Here is a 20,546-nt window from a genome sequence, read left to right as displayed (position 1 = left end):
ACTGAATGGTACTGGGAATTGTAGATCTACAACATCTAAAGATGCATAATTCCTATCTTTACACCCCTGAAGTCATACTGCTGGGCTCCAGTGTTATTCACTTCCCTCCTGAATAAAAGGAAACTCGGATAGTAATTCTTAAAATGCGGGTAAGCAACAACCTGTCTATAGCAACCACCCCTGTATCCATGAAGTCTCTAGAGCATTAAATACCCATACATCCATACAATCAGGCAAGGCAGTATTGTTATATACAATTGCTTTATTCTGAAAAGCTGCTGTCTATCCAAGGAAGGGGAAGAGAAGAAAAAAAGACTCCACTGATATTACCAGGTAAGCAGGAGGGCTTGGAAATCATGATGAGTTATACCAGAAATAAATGTGTTTAACTATGATGAGAAGCAGCAGCAAGATAACTGGAGCAAAGATATGCAATTTAAGACAGAGGAAGGAATAGCAGAGGCCTAGAATTAGCAAAACATAGGCCGGCGATCTCAGTTTTTTTATTTAAAGAGCTTAACTGGCTGCTTATCCTGCATATTAATCCTAGGTGGCTCATAGCAAAACCAATAAAAATAAAATCCCAACAAGGCACTATAGTAACCCATCCTACTAATTTTTTTTATTTTTTTATTTATTTTAATTCCATTTATATCCCGCCCTTCTCCGAAGACTCAGGGCGGCTTACAAGCTTAGCAGTAGCCTTCATTCTCTGTATATGCCTGCTTATTAGGGCTTTCATACACCCCCCAAGCGGCATTATTACAAAGTCAGCTTAATTGCCCCCAACAATCTGGGTCCTCATTTTACCTACCTCGGAAGGATGGAAGGCTGAGTCAACCTTGAGCCTGGTGGGATGCGAACCTGCACTAATTGCAGGCAGCTGGTGTTACTTAAGGAGGCATTAGCCCACTGCTCCACCAATCCCATGACATAGCCCCATCCTACCCTAATGCCTAAGGGAAGAATCGGGTCTTCAAGGCCTCCCTCATCTCAGCTGAGAGGCTGTTTCAAAGGGCAGGGGCAGCTATATGGAAAGCATGCTCCCAGGACCCAACTAGGTGGCAATGTTTGAGGGAAGGCCCCTAAAGTGTCCCCTATCTAATCTAATGGGATGGACAGATAGGATATCCTAAGGGAGAGGCAGTTGGGCAAATAATCTGGCCCTGTGCCATGTAGGGCTTTAAAAGTGATAACCGGCACCTTGAATTGGACTTGGAAAACAAATGGAAACCAATGCAGCTCAAGCAACGGTGCTATAGCACAAGCACACATGTGGTGTAGGATCCATTGCAGTAATCGACGTTTGTCTCTGGGCCAATGAAGTTCAGGAGCACTCTGAAAAAGTAACATTTCTCTAGCTATGTAAAAACAAAATATAACATAATCCCAATCTTCCACAAAGCACTTTTTTTTTTAAAAAAAAAATGATACTATGATTCTGATGAATTTTCATATTTTGAAAAAGTGAGTATTTCTAAAATATAGAAAAATATATGAATTCGGTCCTGCCCTGTCCCCAGTTTTCCAGTAGTTTGTGCTGTTTGGGCCATTGGATCTATAGCTATTAAGACTGCAGCAATGTTGAAGAAGAAATTATATTTGGCATCTATGCATATGTCAGCACCTCCTGAAACCTAATATGTCTTTTTCTGATTATGAAGTGGCAGTTCCCTGAGCCTGGGAAAGATTATATTTAAGTTGCTGGTGAAAGATATGTGAGCCCCCTGAATCCCCTAAATCACATTTCCCCCCTTCAAATTCTGGTTTCTGAGAGTCGGAAAAGTCATCTTGCTTCTGTCCTTAAAAATACATGCATCAGTTGCGTTTGGGCTTAGGAAGAGACTTGGAGCTTATTAAAAGAATTTATTTAAATGCAAAGAGGCTGCTTTCTAACTTTATAGAAAAGCATGCTCTATCACTTTTAGTAAAAATTCACACTAGGCAACTGAACAGGATTAAAACTAGGTCCCTTAGGATGTAGTTTACATTGAGATTAGAAGAAATTAACTAGAATGTCTACTGCTGCTTTTCCAGTTCCTTGGCTTTTAATTCTTGGTTATACCTGTCAGAAAAGGAGAATACAAATTATTCAATATTGCCAACATGTTGTGAAGAAGAAAAAACCATTGCATTAAATCAGAAATTACATTTTTCTTTGTTTTTCCTATCAGTTCTTTAAAAACATGGTTGATATGCAATACGAACTAAAACTAAACTGCATTGATTTTAATTTGCTTGTAATTTAATTCAAGAGAGAGGTTTCATTATATATTCCATTTAAGGAAGGCTATCGGATCTGGACTGCAAAAATCTGGACAACCATTATATGTCAGGAAAACATTTGTATTTTTTGCTAGATCAGGTAAATGTATGAACTTTTGCAGTTCATATCTGGCAGGTCCTATTTTAAATCAAACTAGCTGGCAAAGTTTATTTGTGTACATACATGTTTCCTTGTAATAGCATGACTTGTTAGGAAAGTTCAGCTTCATATCATACTAATTAAAAATGCCACTGTACAATCTAAAATTATATCACTTAAGCTTGCTATAAATATGTATTTTCAATTAGTAGAAACTGGTTTATAACAGTGCAGTACTTTTAGCAAGATGAACCCTCAAAATAAGTGGTTTTCCATTTTCTACTGCATTCTACTGAGATATTTTTTTCACATCCCAATATAGCCTATATCCCTGGAATCTTCTGGTATTCCCCTATCCAGATACAAAAAAGATCTAGTCCTATTTAGCTTTTTCAGGATATGTCAGAATTTCCTAGCTCTTGCCACCTGCTCCAACAATATTGTTACTAAACAGAAGATGAGTAACACATACCGTATGGATTGCATAAAATGAGAGTAATCAGTAGAAAAAGCAGACCAACGTTTTCCCAAGGACTTTTATGTTTAAAATAGGCAATGTTCAAAGCAAAGAGGAGCAAGACAGTTTCTACCAGGTCATCAATTTGCATTATGCAAGGAAAACAATGGGTTTGAAAAAATCTAGATAACTGAAATATTATCTACTAGCAGCCTAAGAAAAATCGCTTCTATTGAACCAGGACTGTTATAGTAGGCTTTCAAAGACTGGCCTGCTAAGGAACCAACTAATCCTATCCTAGAGATACTACTACTACTAGTTCAGATGAGCTGAACAAAGGAGAACCAAAGATTACAGTATCAGCTAATAAGGCACCTAATGCTTCCATTCCTTGTTGGACAGTTTTTGTTGTTGTTTAAAAAAAACAGGAATTACTTTTTACATATCTCTAATACTGACCAGCCCCAACTCCCTATAATAATAGTTGGGAATAGGATCAGACACCAACATGGGGGAAAATGGTTGGGAAGGCTCCCCCTTCCCCCCTCTGGTCCTATCATACAGTCTTTCTTATTTTTAAATATGTTGGAGATATAACTTTCAGAATTAAGCAATGGAATACAACATTGGCAAACATTTCCTAATTACCTACCTCCATATGCGGTACAGCTGAGAGCCACCAGCACAGCCAAGAAAGAAATTAACAGTAAACAGGCCCCAGTTTTTAGGAATAATTACTAGAGAATACCTTGACCAGATAAGGCCTGTTGAATTAGAAAACAAAATATAAGATCTATTACCAATTTAAAATAATGATTTGATTCTCAAAATTTATCAAATCTATTAGGAAAACTTCACAGTTTCTCCCTTTCAGTCTACTCTCTCATCAAGTTTATTCAGTAATTGCAGGATTGCTGCTATTTCCCTTACAGCTGAATGAAAGCTTGCACCATCTAGAATTACTACCTTAATCTAAAACCCAGAAGATCTGTAGATTTGCTGGTGCAAGAAAAGTATATCTTTAATGGCAGATTAAAAATGTTATTGAACAATTCTGTTATCCAGCAATGAACTAGCAATAAAGTACTGCATAGAGTTTTGGCTCACGTTTTTACTATCATGAGATGAAAGAGGAACTAATGTTTGAAACTTGCAACCTGTTAACACTTGTAAAAATCATGTATGTAAACCAATTAGTTACACTGTTACAGCAATGTACAGATTGTAGCCAGTTTAATTTTCAGAATAGAATTTAGCAATATTCCTTACATCTCTGCTGAAAATCAATAATTTTTATACAGGTAAATCTCCCTCACTGTCTGTTCAAATTTACAAAGGTAATAAAAAATAACTTTGGGACCAAGGTGCACATTTACGATCTTCGGAGTTTTTCCTCAGTCGCGTGATTACCATTACAGCCAGCACTTGTTGTCCTGTGCCTGACCCATTTCTCCCCCCCCTTTCCCTCCTCATAGGGCAGAAAAATTGGAAACGATTACAAGAAATAACAAATAAAGTGGCTGTTTGCCTAGCTTCCAGCCTGAGTGTACTCGGAGTTGTAGTCACTAGGGCATTCCTTTCAATGTGTGTTCCCTATTGTGTGGCTGTTTACTTTCTTGTTATGCACTTCTTTCCAATGAACGTAAATACAAATATTAATTCTCTTCTTGCTAATTATCCCAGCACTGGTTAAGCATTTCAAAAGCCAGAGGCGTAGGGAAAAAGGAAAGAAAGACAAAGTAAAGTCACAAGCACAGTTGCAATTACGTAATTTCCGCCTTGGAGACTGCATCATTTAACAATCAAGTTGCCAGTCCCAATTGTGGTTGCTAAACAAGGACTACGTATTTAACCTAAGCAAAACTTCTAGACTAATGTACTTCTGGTTCAAATATATCTACTTTTAGGTGTTCTAGTTAGACAGTCAGGTAAACTTAATAATTATATAAACATTTCTAAAATTTTATATCTATATTTCAAGTATATGGCTTGAAAACCTTTCATAAAATAAATTGTTAGTTCAGTTTTGTCTTGGTATTAAATTAGAGCTGATGATTTAATCTTTTTTTCCCCCTATACTAGATAATTAAAAGAGAATACATACATACCTGTAGCTGTTAGGACGGCAGATTGTGAAGTGCTGAGTTTTTCAGCAGGCCTACTCATATCAGCCATTCCAGCACATACCAAACCCTGCAATAGGAAGCAATAGCTTAATTTAATGTGTCAGTAATAGTACTTTCATTTTTTATTAATACCAAAGTGCTACAGTCTAAACCAGCAGTTCTCAAAGTATGATCTAGGGGTCCTTTCCTTTGTCCTTGAAGTCAAATAAATCAATAGTTTTAAATTTCTCTGTTTTAATTCCTAATACAGTAAATATTGATAGATATAACTCACATAAATCAAAGCTCTTTGGGTGTCTTCTATCATTTTTAAGAATGTAAAGGGGTCCTGAGACCAAACTGTTTGAGAACCACTGGTGTCAGGGCCCACCCCAAACCACGTCTTAGGAAGACAAAACTCTTGGTGCCAAATCTAGTCCAAAAGGAATCTTTACTATGACATGCCTGGTTGTAGGAATACAAGACAGGACTTAATATTGTTCTACAAACTAAAACCTTATAAAGAGTTCCCGGTTCAACCCCCCCTTAACCCCACTTGGTCAGTCCCCCATCATTTACCTCGTATCATCCCTCTTGTGGGAAAAGGAACTTAGGACCTTTTATGTTTATTGCTCTCTTCCTGGACACAAGCCAGATGCTACCTGCCCTAACCCTCCCTTTTGTTCCCCCAGTTCAAAAGGCTTCTCTTTTCCTTTGAAATGCCTAATACAGGCTCAATACACATTTGTTCCCTCCTCCTCGGGAGATGGATGCTTCATGCAGAAGCCGAACCCACCCCAGCTCTGGCAAGGAGAAAAGTGTTGTGATAAGTCACGACACATAACGTGACACAGCGAGTTTGACACCACCGTCCTAACAGGACCATTATGTTAGAATCTAACTTATCTATAATGTGTTCCTTATTTAAGTCTGGCTACATAACTAAAAGTATTTTTTAATGTAGACTTTTGGGAAATTCCATTCAATCTAAAATCTAACAGATATTAATAATTTTTTCATCAAGTTCTCAGATAACGTTTCACACAAAGAAACGTTTCACACAAAGAATTTTTTTCTCAAAGATTAGATTAATATGGTCTTTGACTATGCAAAATAAAGTGCTCGTCTACCAGGAGACCTTCCAGTAAACCAATTTTTTTTTAACTACAGTTAAAGTATATAACTGGTCTTTAACACAGGAAACACTAGAATTATGTATGTTTTGTATGAACCATCAAATCAACTTACCCATTTCATAACAGGTGCCCAAAAAAAGACTGTTTTGGGACCTGCAAGAGAAGATTTTACTTAGTCTCAAAAGCTATTAAATTCATTTCAATAAAACAGTTTTTGATCTGCAAGCCACAAAAGAAACAAGTTACAATTAAATTTCTCTGAGTAAAATCTCTGTAGTAGTTTGTCATGTCTTGCAATTCATGAAGCATATCCACGTTGCAGAAAAAAGGAATTGTGATGACAAAAATACATTTTTTCCCAAATGAATTAAATAATGCAGCTTTTCTTCATTTGTAGAAAATGTTTCATGTTTATTTATTTGCAAAATTTATATTGCCGCCTACTTGCTCATGGCAACTCAAGGTGGCTTATAGGAAATAAAAGCACAATATAAAAGAAATAAAAATAATACAAAATAAAAATAAAATAATAAAATAATATCCCACCCCCACCCCCCAGTAACCACACACACTCATACCAGCGATTCAATGGTCTCCATCCTGCTCTCGGTTCCCCAGACCCACTGGCAGAGCCACATCTTCAGGGCCTCCCGAAAGAGTGTCAGAATGGGGATTAGTCTAATTTCCAGAGGGATGATGTTCCAGAGGGAGGGAGCCAGCATGGAGAAGGCCTTTCTTCTGGGTCTTCTCAGATGTATCCCTTTAGGGGACGGGACCCATAACATGCCTCTCAGCTCTAGTGGGTTGGGGTGGATATGACCAGCAAGAGACGGTCCCTCAGATAACCTGGTCCCAAGTCATGAAGGGCTTTAAATGTGACAACCAGCACCTTGAATTGCACCCGGAAGCAAATTGGGAAACAATGCAGCTCCCACAGGAGAGGTAATACATATGCACACTGAAGTCTGCACAAAACCATGGGGGCCACTGCATTTTGCACCAACTGGAGCTTCCAGATGCTTTTCAAGGGCAGCCCCATGTAGAGCGTGTTGCAATAGAAAAGATGAGAGGTGACTAGGGCATGAGTGACCGTGAGTAGGGATTGTTGGTCCAGGAAAGGGCGTAACTGGTGCACAACTTGCAGTTGCACAAAGGCCCTCCTGACCATGACTGCCACCTGCCATTCGAGCAGAAATCGTAAGTCCAGGGGAAGCACCGGATTGCACACTGGGTCTGTTTGGGGCAGTGCCACCCCATCCAAGACCAAAGGTGGCAATTCTCTGTGGACCAAAGAACCCAAACCCAGAGCCACTCGGTCTTGCCAGGGTTCAGTTTCAACCTGTTGCTTCCTATCCAGCCCCTAACAGCCTCCAGGCATTGAGAGAGGAAGGTCATGGCATCGCTTATCTCACCACGGGCTGAGATATACAGCTGAGTACCATCAGCATATTGATGATAGCTCAGTCCATTGTGACAGATGATCTCACCCAACAGCTTCATGTAGATGTTGAATAGGAGCGGAGACAGTACTGAGTCCTGCAACACCCTGCAAAGCAGTGGGCGAGGGCTGGATCTCTCGCCCCCTATTAACACTCACTGAGCGGCCACAGAGAAACGAAGTGAACCAGGATAGCACAAAGTCTCTCACTCCCAACCCCTGAAGCTGCTCCAGAAGGATACCATGATTGATGGTATCGAAAGCTGCCGAGAGGTCAAGTAAAGCAAGGATGGATGCACTACCTACATCCTGCTCTTGCCAGAGATCATCAAAAAGCGTGAGCAATGCCGTTTCTGTGCCATATATAGGCCTGAATCCTTACTGGTAGGGGTCTAGATAATCCGTTTCATCCAGAAACCTCTGGAGCTGCAGTGCAACCACCTTCTCAAATATCTTCCCCCAAAAGGGAAGGTTGCAGACAGGTTGGAAATTATCCAACAGGGTGGAATCCAGCGATGGCTTCTTGAGAAGAGGGCGGACACCAGCCTCTTATGTTAACAGTTATTTGTACCTATATAGAAAAAAATCTTTTTGGTAAACTCTTAACAGTAAACTCTCTTTCTACTAGTCAGAAGTATAACAATAAATAAGTGAATACAAATAAATAAATAACACCTCCTACCCTGAAATTAATCTCAATTGTAACCAGCTAGTATGTAAACATGTCTAGAACTATCAGAAGTGCTTTGGGTCATCATCATTGCAGTGGGCTAATGCCTCCTTAAGTAACACCAGCTGCCTGCAATTAGTGCAGGTTCGCATCCCACCAGGCTCAAGGTTGACTCAGCCTTCCATCCTTCCGAGGTAGGTAAAATGAGGACCCAGATTGTTGGGGGCAATAAGCTGACTTTGTAATAATGCCGCTTGGGTGTGTGTGTGAAAGCCCTAACAAGCAGGCATATACATAGAATGAAGGCTACTGCTAAGCTTGTAAGCCGCCCTGAGTCTTCGGAGAAGGACGGGATATAAATGTAATAAAAATAAAATAAAATAAATAAATCATAAGTGGGACAGAAATAAACAGTAAAAATAAAAAAAATTATAAAAGTAAACTTTAGAGAGTCAATTTAGTGTAGAAGTTAAAACACCAGCCTAGAAAGCAGGAAACCATGATTTCTAGTCCTGCCTTAGGTACAAATACAGCTGGATGACCTTAGGCCAGCAATTCTCTCTCAGACTTGGGGGTGGAAAGATAGATCTACTTATACAATGGAAATTCCCCTTATTTTCCTAGCTTTTCCCCAGATGCTATTGTAGTCTCCCAATATTTGGTACAGTAAAATATCTAAAATGGATTCATAAAGCTGCTTTTTTTCCTAGGTCATAGAACTTTATACAGTATTTTCTTCTGTTTTCTAACAATGAACCTGGTCAAGCTGCTCTTACATTTTCATTTTCTATTGTTATTCCAGAGAGATTGTATCTGTAAAATCACTCAGCTTAGGGATCACATAGGTTTATAATATAATTTAAGAGATGTAAATTGCTATTTGTGAAGTGAAATAACCCCAAATACAATATTGATCACTAGAAATAATTTTTCTGAAAACTATCCAAGAACCTTCTACAATTAATCCAAGGGATGAATGAAATTTTTGTAATAATCGGCTTCCTTTTTGAAATGTCAGGTGCTGCAAGGGAAACTGCTTTTCATGCTGAAAGTTAGGAGACTGCATACAAAGCCTCCAAAAAAAGAGCACACATTATTTATAAGTAATTATGGGTGTATAAAATGTATTGGACCCTTATACAAAACTGTTCTATTGGCAGAGGGTTCAGCATTTTCCAGAAGTAAACCCTCCAAAGCAGAAGCAGGTCACGATGTTCTAGATGTAAGCATTCTGCATGAAACATTAGACTCATTAGAATACTTTATTTGGCCAAATGTGATTAGACACACGAGGAATTTTCTGGTGCAGAAGCTCTCAGTTTACATGCAAAGGAACAGAGCAATAATATTCATAATGGTAATACCAAAAATACACTGGAGTAAAGAAGATAAGACAGATAATAATGCTACAGCCATACAACATGGGTAAATGTACATAGACATTAAACAGTACTGTGTTCAGCAGAGTGATGCCATGAGGGAAGAAACTGTCCCTGTGTCTAGTTGTTTTGGCATGCGATGCCTTATAGTGGTGTCCTAAGGGGAGGAGAACAGATCTATTTCAGGGTTGGATCACACTAAGAATATCTCAAAACCATTTCCAGTTTGAAGGATGTAGTTCCAGGCACAAAAACAAAAACAAAGCTTTATCTCTGTTTTAGCTAGAAAAATGCAGTTATAATCACACTTCTGGTAAGCCCTGATGATGAACTGACAATTGTCCAAAACAGAGAAACCCATTGTGGCTGAAGTGGCACCTGATCGCAAGAACTGGGCAGCTGAAATCTCCACATAGCTGTTATTTTGCAAGTTATTTTGTGACCAGAAAAATTGGAAGTCCAACTCTTATTTAGGAATAAGTTTTAAGTAATGTCCTTGAATGTCCGAGGACCTAAGGACAATAGGAGCAAAACAGCATGCTTTAGTGTTTTAGACTTCAGTCTTTTACATACTTGCTGGGGTTGATGAACATTGAAATCCAAACTACCTGGCAGGCATCAGCTGGCCTCTCTTTTGACATGGGTATTTTTTTTTTCATCCTGGTGCTTGAAATTCCAGCATTTCAACTCCGCATGGCCAATAACTATGCCGTGCCAGGAATGCTGGAGTTTGTTACTCATTATATTTGGAAAGCACTAAGTTTAGTAAAATTCTATCCACGGGCCAGATGCCTCACATGGAAGCCGCGCCCACTCCATTGCCGGCAATGGCAAACTGTCCCGATACGTTGCACAACGTCACGTGACGTCACGAGTTTGACATGTCTGTTCTAGGGTGTGTATTGCATCTCTGAGTAGTGTACTTTTTTAAAAAAGAAAACTACTTTTCTGTTATTTTAAAGATGCTCTGGACATTAATATTTCACATCATTCTAGAGAAGTATTTGATACCACCTTGCAAATTTGATACCACCTTGAGGACCCAGATTGTTGGAGGCAATTAAGCTGACTTTGTAATAATGCCGCTTGGGGTGTGTGTGAAAGCCCTAATAAGCAGGCATATACATAGAATGAAGGCTACTGCTAAGCTTGTAATCCGCCCTGAGTCTTCGGAGAAGGGCGGGATATAAATGGAATTAAAAAAAAACAAAACTAAAGTTAGCACTCTGAAGTACTCAGTTCTAAATTAAATCTTTGAGAAAACTATTGAAATTTAGTGGTATGTATGTATCTTTTGTACTAACTAGTAGGTGCAGAGACAAAGAGGATAACAAAGCTCTACTGAATTCAAGAAATGTTCTCAGTGAACAACTCATGGCAAACGTGGATATGCCCTTGCATAAATAATAATGCTGTGATCATGAGATTCTTAAATGATATAAGGTTGTGAAATATAAAGGTTGTGACAGTTATTTTAAAATAAAGTTTAAAAAGTTTAAAGGTTTCCCCTGCCCAATTGTGACCAATTCAAGGGGCAGTGCTCATCTCCAATTCCCAGCCGAGAGCCTGCATTGTCTGAGAGATAATTCTGTCATTGTGGCCAGCGTAAAAATACAGAAGCGGTATCTATTTATCTACTTGCATTTGCATGCTTTCAAACTACTAGGCTGGCAGAAGCTGGAGTAAAGGAAGCTCACCCCATCGTGTGGAGCTTGGGTGTTGAACCTATCAGCCCAGCATCTTAACCGCTGAGCCATCGTGCCACTCTTAAATACATATTGTTGGATCAGGCAGTTGCATACATCAGAGCTGGTCAGATTTTAAACTTTACTTTTCACTAGAATGCTAAGTAACTAATAACATGCAAGGAAAATAATGGTTTAGTAAGGTGAATATGGAACAAGGAGAAATGTGTCTCTGAGTACATGTCCAATATAGGAATTGGTTTTGAGTACAAATTGCTTCTCACAACTTCTGTTATTCAGTGCCCTTATTTTTTCATCATTTAATTTCAGGTTTTTGTTTTGGTATGGTTATTAAAAATAAAAAATCCCTCATTGTGGGCTTGTACTAATTTAATTCCATTTAATTCTCTTTTTGTACTGTTTTGAACTGCCCTGAGTCCTTCGGGAATAGGGCGGTATATAAATTCAACTAATAAATAAATAAATAAATTTACTTAAGTTTATATCAGAATGTCTTGGTATATCTATACTTATCTTATGTGAGTCCTGATCCAGGTGATTATGAATGCGACCTTGAATTATAACTAGCAATTGTTTTATAAGACACTTTCTTTATAAATACTCTTAATTGTTACAAGCCACAAATTATTTCCCAGTAGGGTTAGTTATTTTTGCTGCCTTAGAGATGTTCTAAAGAGTTTTCTATTAAAATAAGTATTACAATGAATAGAAAAAACAGCTAATTTCTTTTACTGCCTTTACTTTTCACTGCATGGTAATCATCTTAAATAAAACAATTGTCTGTAGGGTACAAGGAACTACTGGAAAAAGGGAAGTGTTAACTGCAAAGAATATTTCACAAGCCAAAAGTAAAAGGATTTCTCTCCAATACTGCAGGTTATGTTCCAATCTAGGGGAAATGTCATAGTGTATCAAATTAGGCCATCAAACTGTTCCAGGTTCACATGGCATGGACTTTGAAAATATGTTTAAAATTGAACAGAAACTGACACTAAGGCTAAGAAAAAAGTGTCATCAGGATAGTATAACTATCCTGATATTATACTGTAGCTCAGCAAAAACAATGATTCATTGTATAACTGTTGAGAAAAGCAGTTATTCAGTACAACTACCAGAATAATAATGATTTATATACAGTAAATGTATGGTGCAACTAACTACAGTTAGAACACTTAATATAGTTCTGTTCAGCACATGTTAAATATATTAAGACAGAGAACAGCTACTGAAGGAACAACCAAAGTAGTCAATAGGTTGGAGAAGAAAAGCTACGAAGTTTGAAAATAAGGTAAATAATGTTTTTTTATTCCAGTATGGTATTCCAGTATGGTATTAGCTTCCCTTTCAAAACCTGTTGCTAAGGAAGAAAAACAGTAATGTGTTAGTGTACTCTTGTTCTTTTTTGTGAGTTTTCCATATATACTGGTTGAGCCACTGTAGGAGAGACTGCTAGATTAAATAGGCACATCTCTTCTTATATTCAAACACAATTCACATTCAAGTGATTGAGAAAGAATCTTGTTAACAATTTTACTCTTCTTATACAGCCCAGCTACTACTAACCTGAAAAAGTATACCGAAGAGACACTGAAGCTAACTTCATACAAAAGAAATAACATTTTGTTGTTAAAGTAATTGTTACACATACCACATTCCCTTTCTTCCAGTGAATAAACCCAAAGGGATACAAATACAGTTGAATGTGATATCAGTGAGATGAGGAATTTTGCTTTGTAGTTTATAGTATGCCTATACAATGCAATAAAATGTCTACAGTCTAACCACAGAAATAAAAATTAACTAATCCCTAACTACACATAAAGCAATCAGTAACTGATGCCATCAACTCATGTCCAAAAGCTCTTTTGAATAACTATTTGTTGTAATTTACTGAAAGTCAATAGTATAGGTCTGACTGAATTTCTGAAAGAAATAGTTCCAAAGGGCAGATAAACATACACACAAACACACACGGGGTGGGGGGAACACTGCCTGCAGGCCTCCACCATTCTTACCCCACTGAATTGGGGAACCACAAACAGGTTCTTCCAGGACATACAAGTTGGGATGGATAAAACTGGTTGGAGAAGGCACTCCTGCAAGTACTCCAGTTTCAAGTCATGTAGCTGTTAAAGTCCAAACAATAGTTTGACTTGTTCTCAGAAGCCAACAGAAAGCCAGCACAAGGCCAGACCACAGGTATTTGTACTAGCATGTATCTGTTAACAACTATGTACTTGCATCTGAGACCAATTCAAATTTCTTGACTGTCTTCAAAGGCAGCCTCATATAAAACAACTTGAAATGAAACCAATACATGATGATGGTGGCATGAATAACTGTTATAAGGTCCTCATACTTCAGATATGGCCACAACTCCTATACCAACCAAAACCGGGATAAGGCATTTTTGAATTTAAAAATACATTTGCTCTTGTTATTGCAGTATGACAGGATTTCAGAACCCCAAGACAGAAAAGTTCTAAGTCTGTCTGCATCCAGCTGTAATATAACAATAGCTGCATAATAGATGTACTTAGTTGCTACGTTAAATATGGGGTTGAAGATAATTTTTCCCCTTTGCAACTTTTATTTGAAAATAATATGGAACAGGTGCCATTGTCAGTTTTTCTTACAAGGCTCTGACACCAGCCATGGTGCAGGCACACCAGTCAGCACTTCTGGACAGACAAGAACTCAGCAATGATCCTTTCTGGACTAGCAAGTTTCTGTTGCAACTTAACATTCCTTCACCAGAGAACTTTTGAAATAGATGCTAAGTTACACATTTATTTATTATTATTAATTAAATGTGTTTGCTGCCCATTTCGCCATGAAGCAACAGTAGAGGTTTATCTTGGAACCTTAATTTTAGGCTGAGTATCAGCAATTCAAGTCACTATTTTGAAGCACTACAGCTTATCAATTGTATTTTTCCTGTATGACAGTTTGACTTTCCATTTAGTCTCTTTAATTCAGTCTTTCACTCTTTACTGCTAGCAATAAAGATAACAGATCTTATTTCTGAAGCTTCTATGTCAAGTAGAACAAACAGATGTTATGTTTTCTGCAACCTTTGTCAATTCCTTGATGATTATATTACTGAAACTAAAGGCGAAGGTGAAGCAGTAGGTGACAAACTTTAAATTATACATGATTCTATAAGATTTAAAATGTATTGGAACTTCAACATCTTTTTTGGTAAGAGGGAGGGGTTTAAGAAAGGATGGGGAAGGAGGTTATAGGATATTTCCCTTCTGCCACTGAAATGTAGAAAGGACACTATTGGATTGTTACCCTCACCCTGTCCAGATATTTTATAGCTTTCCCCAACCTAGTGCCTAACAAATGAATTTGAACTACAACTCCTAAAGGTGCTTTTTCCAAAAGGCAATTGGACTTTGCTTTTTTTTTGTTGAAAACGTTTTGCTTTTCATTCATGAAGTTCCTTCAGTTCTAACACTGGAAAAAGCATCTTTGGGACAACCATGACCTGGATGATTGAGAATCTCCATAGACAGTTACAACTCCGAGAACTTCTTTATTCAGTTTATATGGTGGTTGCTCACATAGCTGGGATGTTCAACGATGTATAGAAATCTAATTCTAAAACTCTAAAAGGGTAATAACTTGGGAAGGCCAGCCTAGCTGTTTGTAAACTTTGTCCTCCAGACAAGAGGAGAGATGAATACTTTGCAGAATTTCTTGAGAGAAAAAAAAATGTAATGCCACATCAGTTTAACCATCAGTCACACACTCTAAGTCTTCTGTGTTATTTATTTATATTCCGTCTTTCATTTTGGAGTTCAAGAAAGCATTGAAATAGGATTAAAGTACAGCACCTGGTCCAAGGTCACTTAACAACCTTCATGGTAAATTGGCCTTAAACTCCCAATTCCTCAGAAACTAGCCAGATATTTGACATTCGACATAGGGGTAACACACCACATGCGGACACCTTATGGTAAATGCTGCAATAGGAGGGGCAAAGCATCTCCAAAGGTTAACCGAAAGCCAGGACGTGTAAACCTGCATTTCCTGGAAAACTCTTTTCTGGACGGCTGGTTAAAAGCAGGCCTTCTTCAAGTGGACGTCTGCAGGACCTTCACTTTTTTTTTCCTTTTCGTATTCACCTTCTCACACATTTACACCGATCACCTACAGCAGGGGTCTTCAAACTCAGCCCTTTTATGACTCGTGGACTTCAACTCCCAGAGTTACTCAGCCAGGCACACTGGCTGAGGAATTCTGGGAGTTGAAGTCCACAAGTCATAAAAGGGCCAAGTTTGAAGATCCCTGACCTACAGCGACTAAAATGCCGGTTTTCCCCCCTTTCTCCCCCCTCCCTCTTTTCTTCCAATACCTGCAGGGTGGTTATAGAGAGGGCGCAGGCGGGGTGGCAACATAAGCTCGATCTTGTCTAAGAAACGGTGGTAAGAAGCACGGAAGCCAGCCACGGCAGCCGCCATCCTGTGCGCCCGGTGACAGCGGCAACGGGAGCCCCGAATTCAGCGACGGCGCCACTCGACCTGCCGTCCTTCTCCTCCTCCTCCTCCTCCTCCTCCGCCTCACACGACCCGAGCAGAAGCCGAAGCCGTCCCACGGACATAAGCCGGCGGTAGGACGAGCCCGGTTTGCTTCGTTCCGATTTGCTGTTGGAAGGAGAAAGGGGCGTGGCTCAACAGCTGTCCTTCGTGCTATTGGCCACCCACTCCTATTGCCACCACCGGCTTTCTCTCTCTCTCTCTCTCGCCTCGATGACAAGCAGCGGTGTCAACACTTGTCTGCTTTTTATGACGTTCGCAAAGCGAGCGCGAAGCAATGACGAGCGAAGCCACACAATTATTTTCTGTTATTGGAACATTGGCTCCGGAAATATAATGTCGCCTTAGGGTGCTTCTTTAACCTTATTCAGGAAAGACGAGCTTGCTTTCAAACGGTAGCCGAGGCCGAACGTGCCTTTTGCCAACCGCCCTTTTAACTCGTCCTGACTTGTTTACACCTTTGAATGTTCGGTGGGTCGACAACGGGGACGCGACCTGAAGACTTGGCTATTTGAACTTGCCGGCCTGGACTGAGGGACTGGGATTTTAGATTTTTAATTTTTTTTAAAAAAATTAAATTTTTTAGAATGTGTTTATTGTTTAGGGCTATTTAATTTAATTCTATTTTAATTTTTATACATTATGTGTTATTTATAGTGTTTTAATTGCCCTGTACACCGCCCCGAGTCCCTTCGGAGAGGGGCGGTATATAAATCCAAATAAATAAATAAATAATAAATAAATAAATAATATATATATAAATATAAATAAATAAAAAATAAAATAAACGTGAGGGAAGGAGGGGAACGTTTAAAACGTCAGGCAGACGGCTCGGTCTCTCGTCCAGAAAGCCAGCGCGAGACGCGTCGGGGGGGGGGGAAGGGGGCAAACGGTTATTATTCCTCTCCGCACCCCGCTTTCACTCTCGCGATGTCTCCAGCCAGCCGTTTCCCCCTCTCTGTGGGCGGGGCCGGGAAGGGGGGGGAGGGAGGAGCTAGCGTTGCTGTGGCAGCTCTCCGAGGAGGCGATGGGGAAGGGAGGGGAGGGGGGGGGGAAAGAGTTGAATGGCAGCGGCGGCGCGGTGGTTACGCGCGCGGGAGGCGCGGGCGCGCGCGCGCGGTCTCCATGGTGAAGCGGGGGAGGGGTGGCCCCTCGGTAAGTGGCAGCGACTGATGTCGCGGGCGCCCGCCGGGGCAGATCCGATCCTCCTGGCCCAGCACGCGGTGCCATGTCCCGGGGGTGCTGCACCCACCTCCTGTGGGATGTGAAGAAACGGAGTTTGGGCCTGGAGGAGCCCGGCCTGCTGCGGAGACGGTATCTAGGTGAGGAAAGAGCGGGGTGGGGAGGGGGGGAGGAGGAGGGCGGGGTCGGGGGCGCCGGGACGCGGCGGCCCTGTGTCGATTCCCCCCCCCCACCTAACCCCCAAAGCTCGGTTCGATCTTTTTTTTTGACGGGACCGTCGTCGTTTTCTGATCGCGAGCCTCCCCTCCTTAAAAGAGCAGCGCCGTGTGAAAGGTTTGAATGCCGAAGCGGGGAGCGGTCGGTCGGGACAACCCCGGACGGTCGGTCAAAACGGCTAGGCAACCTCGACCGATCTAGCTTTTTTTATTTATTTATTTATTTATTTATTTCCCCCTTAACAAGTTTTTCTCGGCGGCGAGTCCCGGGAAAGAAAAGCCGCCTCTTCCGAACGCGAAAGGTCGACTTGCGGTTTTCCTCTGGTCTGCTTTTCATTTTGAATAGCCCCTTCTTCGGCACCTTGTTGCGCTTGGCCAGGGAGCGATACTCAATTAATTGAGCCGAGTTCGGTTTAATCAACTGGACCGCTCTTCTTTCCCGTCCGCTGCCCTGTCAATAGGTCTCTTGTAGCGCAGAGAAATCAATCAGGACGGGGCTTTAGTGCCGTTTGCTGCCTTCCATTAATTAGCATGAGCTAAATCAGGGGTCGGCAACCTCGGCTCTTTTATGACTCGTGGACTTCAACTCCCAGAATTCCTGAGCCAGCTATGCTGGCTCAGGAATTCTGGGAGTTGAAGTCCACGAGTCATAAAAGAGCCGAGGTTGCCGACCCCTGAGCTAAACAAACTCAGGATGTACATAACCTTGGAAACGTTTAACTCAGACGGTTATGAGGTTCTGGCTTTCATAGACTTGGGGATTCAACCTCTCTTTCCCCCCCAAAAAAAATATGTAGTACGAATCGCTCCGGAATAATCAATCATTAAAATATGATAGCGACCCTTATTTTATATCTGCAGGACGGATGCATTTTTACCAGAGTTGAGCCGAATCGACAGTGGGCCTTAAATGTGTGTTGGGGCAGTGACATAAAAATCAAATTGTTATCTTTTAAAGCCCTAATAAGCAGGCATATACAGAGAATGAAGGCTACTGCTAAGCTTGTAAGCCCGCCCTGAGTCTTCGGAGAAGGGCGGGATATAAATGGAATGAAAAATAAATAAAATAAATAAATAATGTTTATTAACACAGGAAAAATAACGTAGCACTACATTTTCTTTATTTTGGTAGGTGTGGTTACGGACTTTCGAAAACTTTGTAAGAAAAAGGTTACTTTTAATCAATTTCTGGGTAGTAGCCACACTATTTTTTCCTCCCCCCAACTAATAACTTTTTGTTTTTAAAACTGCCCAGCATGGGAAGGAGATGGCGAGATTACAAATGATTTCTGTGTGCTTTTGCTGTAGCTATATTAAAGTCTAGATATTATAATTTATTTAAAAAAACTGATATTTGGTAGAAAAAAAAGTGATAGCAGAGTTGCACCTGTGATTTGCCTGTTTACATCCAGGTGTATATTTCACTGCTCCCAAATTGGTTTCAGTATGTACTATTCTAATGAAAATGAATATACTCTTTCAAAAAACCAGGAGTGTGGCAATAATTTTTCTGAACACTAAATTTTAATAAAAGGTAAAAGTTTTATGAGCTGCAGAAAAGATGCTGCCAGACTTATTTTCATTACCATAGTCTGTTCTTCCAATACTCTCTTGGAAAAGTATTAATCACATCTGTCAAACTTGGTCTAGAAATCTGCTAGAGCCACTCTTGTGGCTTTTTCTCCTGAAAGCTGATTTTTTAAAATATTACGCAGAATTACAACCTCATTGCCATCAATATGTGGTTAAATAGGTCAACATTTATGTATATAATAGGGTGTAATTATGGCACATTAATATCAGCAAAATGGATATTAAAAGAGTTAAATGACTAAAGAAGAAAAGAAAAGCCAATTCTAGAAAAATCAGACAAGAGGCACAATCCTGTTCTTCCTCCAAATACTATTTTTTTCTTGCATAAAAGTGTGAATGCATTTGATAAGTTTCCTCAAGTTAATTTGAAGAGTAGTCTTCCAATTACATCCCAATTACAGGGAGTGATGTTATGATGATAGTTTGGAGGCCCGTGGCATGCTTATTGTTTGAATATTTTGTATGAATTTGGTGTAAGTTTAAGATGGGAACAATTATAAATTTTAGATATGTTGGGCATAGAATCCCCATTTAACTATAGCTAGCTATTTTCTCTTTTTTGTTGCTTCTTATCTTTAATTAGTATAGCTTGCTATTTCTTCTGCACTTTTTAAAATGGTGCTTACCATGAAAAAAAATAGAGTAATATCTTGAATGTATATAATTTAATAAAGTACTAGGCCACTAACTGCCCATCATTCATTTCTGATTGGTCCAGGTGAATATTTCAGTCAATGCTGTATCTAAGACTGGGCAATGATTTTTCAATTCTTGGAATTCTTCCCTCATTGCTATGAAGAGATAAACTAAAACATACCAGATTGACTTGTTTACATTCAGAATGAATTGGCTTTTCTCCTAAAGATCTTCAAGTTCTAGTGATACTGATACATTGTATTAGCAAGTTTCAAAGATCAATTGTATTTGTTGCTCATTTAAAATACTAAGACCCTATAACCACTCAAGAGTTGTTCAGAACTATTCAGATTCAGGCAACATATAAATGTTAATAATAATACTAAAATGAATATGAACAGAACAAGTTTGTTGCTGCTTAATATTTTAGCTATTTTACATTTGTTTTTTCTATTGTATGAGTGATGCTGATAATATTTCTATGAACTTCTGACATAACAATAAGTGGATAAAAAGTGTTTCAGTAAACAGGTATGACCAAATGCAGATTGAAAAGGTATCAAGACAACAAATTGTAAACATGCTAACATAAGGACTGTAGACTTATTTTTGTCAGGACTACTGCATCCACTCAAAACATTCTTGATTTGGTTTATTATTTTGATTTATATGCCACATTTCTGATAAAACGATTTAAAGTTGTTCATAGTAAGAACAACATACACAGATGCAAAAATACGAGGCAAAATGTATACAGTAAAATATAAAAAGTGGCATCTTCTTCCTACTGCCACATATGAAACACCTGTTCAGTGTCTAAAGCATGCAACATTTGTGCATGCTCTCAAGCATCAGATAAAAAACTAATCTTAGAATATACCCTCATAGGAAAGCAAATAACGTTTCCTTGTATTGCAATTTATAAGTAATAGATGAAGATGCATCACATTTCTTGAGATAAAACTAGTTATATATAGTAGAGTACTTTTAGAGCATTGTTTATTGTGCTGCTAAAATATGCCAGTTTTAAACTAACTTTAAACTGAAATGATTGAGGCATAAATGTTAAATGGTAATGAACTAGAAGGAAAATATTAAATATAGTCAATGTTTCTCTTAA

The 20,546-nt window shown here is 39.3% G+C and overlaps 2 protein-coding genes across 8 annotated transcripts in view; one reads left to right on the top strand and one right to left on the bottom strand.

Moving 5' to 3' along the window:
- Nucleotides 1-1,852: 1,852 nt before the first annotated feature.
- MPC2 (mitochondrial pyruvate carrier 2) lies at nucleotides 1,853-15,884 on the bottom strand. The gene is made up of 5 exons (XM_083362447.1): nucleotides 15,620-15,884; nucleotides 6,176-6,216; nucleotides 4,931-5,015; nucleotides 3,475-3,586; nucleotides 1,853-2,065 (listed from the first exon to the last, which is right to left on the bottom strand). The coding sequence occupies exons 1-5, from the start codon at nucleotides 15,723-15,725 to the stop codon at nucleotides 2,020-2,022; spliced, it is 390 nt and encodes a 129-aa protein (XP_083218573.1). The 5' UTR covers nucleotides 15,726-15,884; the 3' UTR covers nucleotides 1,853-2,019.
- A 994-nt stretch (nucleotides 15,885-16,878) lies between these two features.
- The window catches only part of DCAF6 (DDB1 and CUL4 associated factor 6), a 56,502-nt gene continuing 52,834 nt past the window's right edge, over nucleotides 16,879-20,546 (top strand). For all 7 annotated transcript variants that reach the window (XM_083361363.1, XM_083361360.1, XM_083361361.1 and 4 more), the window contains exon 1: nucleotides 16,879-17,122. In XM_083361363.1, the coding sequence (XP_083217489.1) occupies nucleotides 17,029-17,122 (94 nt within the window). In that variant the 5' untranslated portion in view covers nucleotides 16,879-17,028. The remainder of the gene's footprint in view (nucleotides 17,123-20,546) is intronic.

Source organism: Vipera ursinii (genome assembly GCF_947247035.1).
Source record: "Vipera ursinii genome assembly, chromosome: 4".
Lineage (NCBI taxonomy): Eukaryota > Metazoa > Chordata > Lepidosauria > Squamata > Viperidae > Vipera > Vipera ursinii.
The sequence above is the reverse complement of the archived record's forward strand: the minus strand, read 5'-3'. Positions and strand labels throughout refer to the sequence as shown.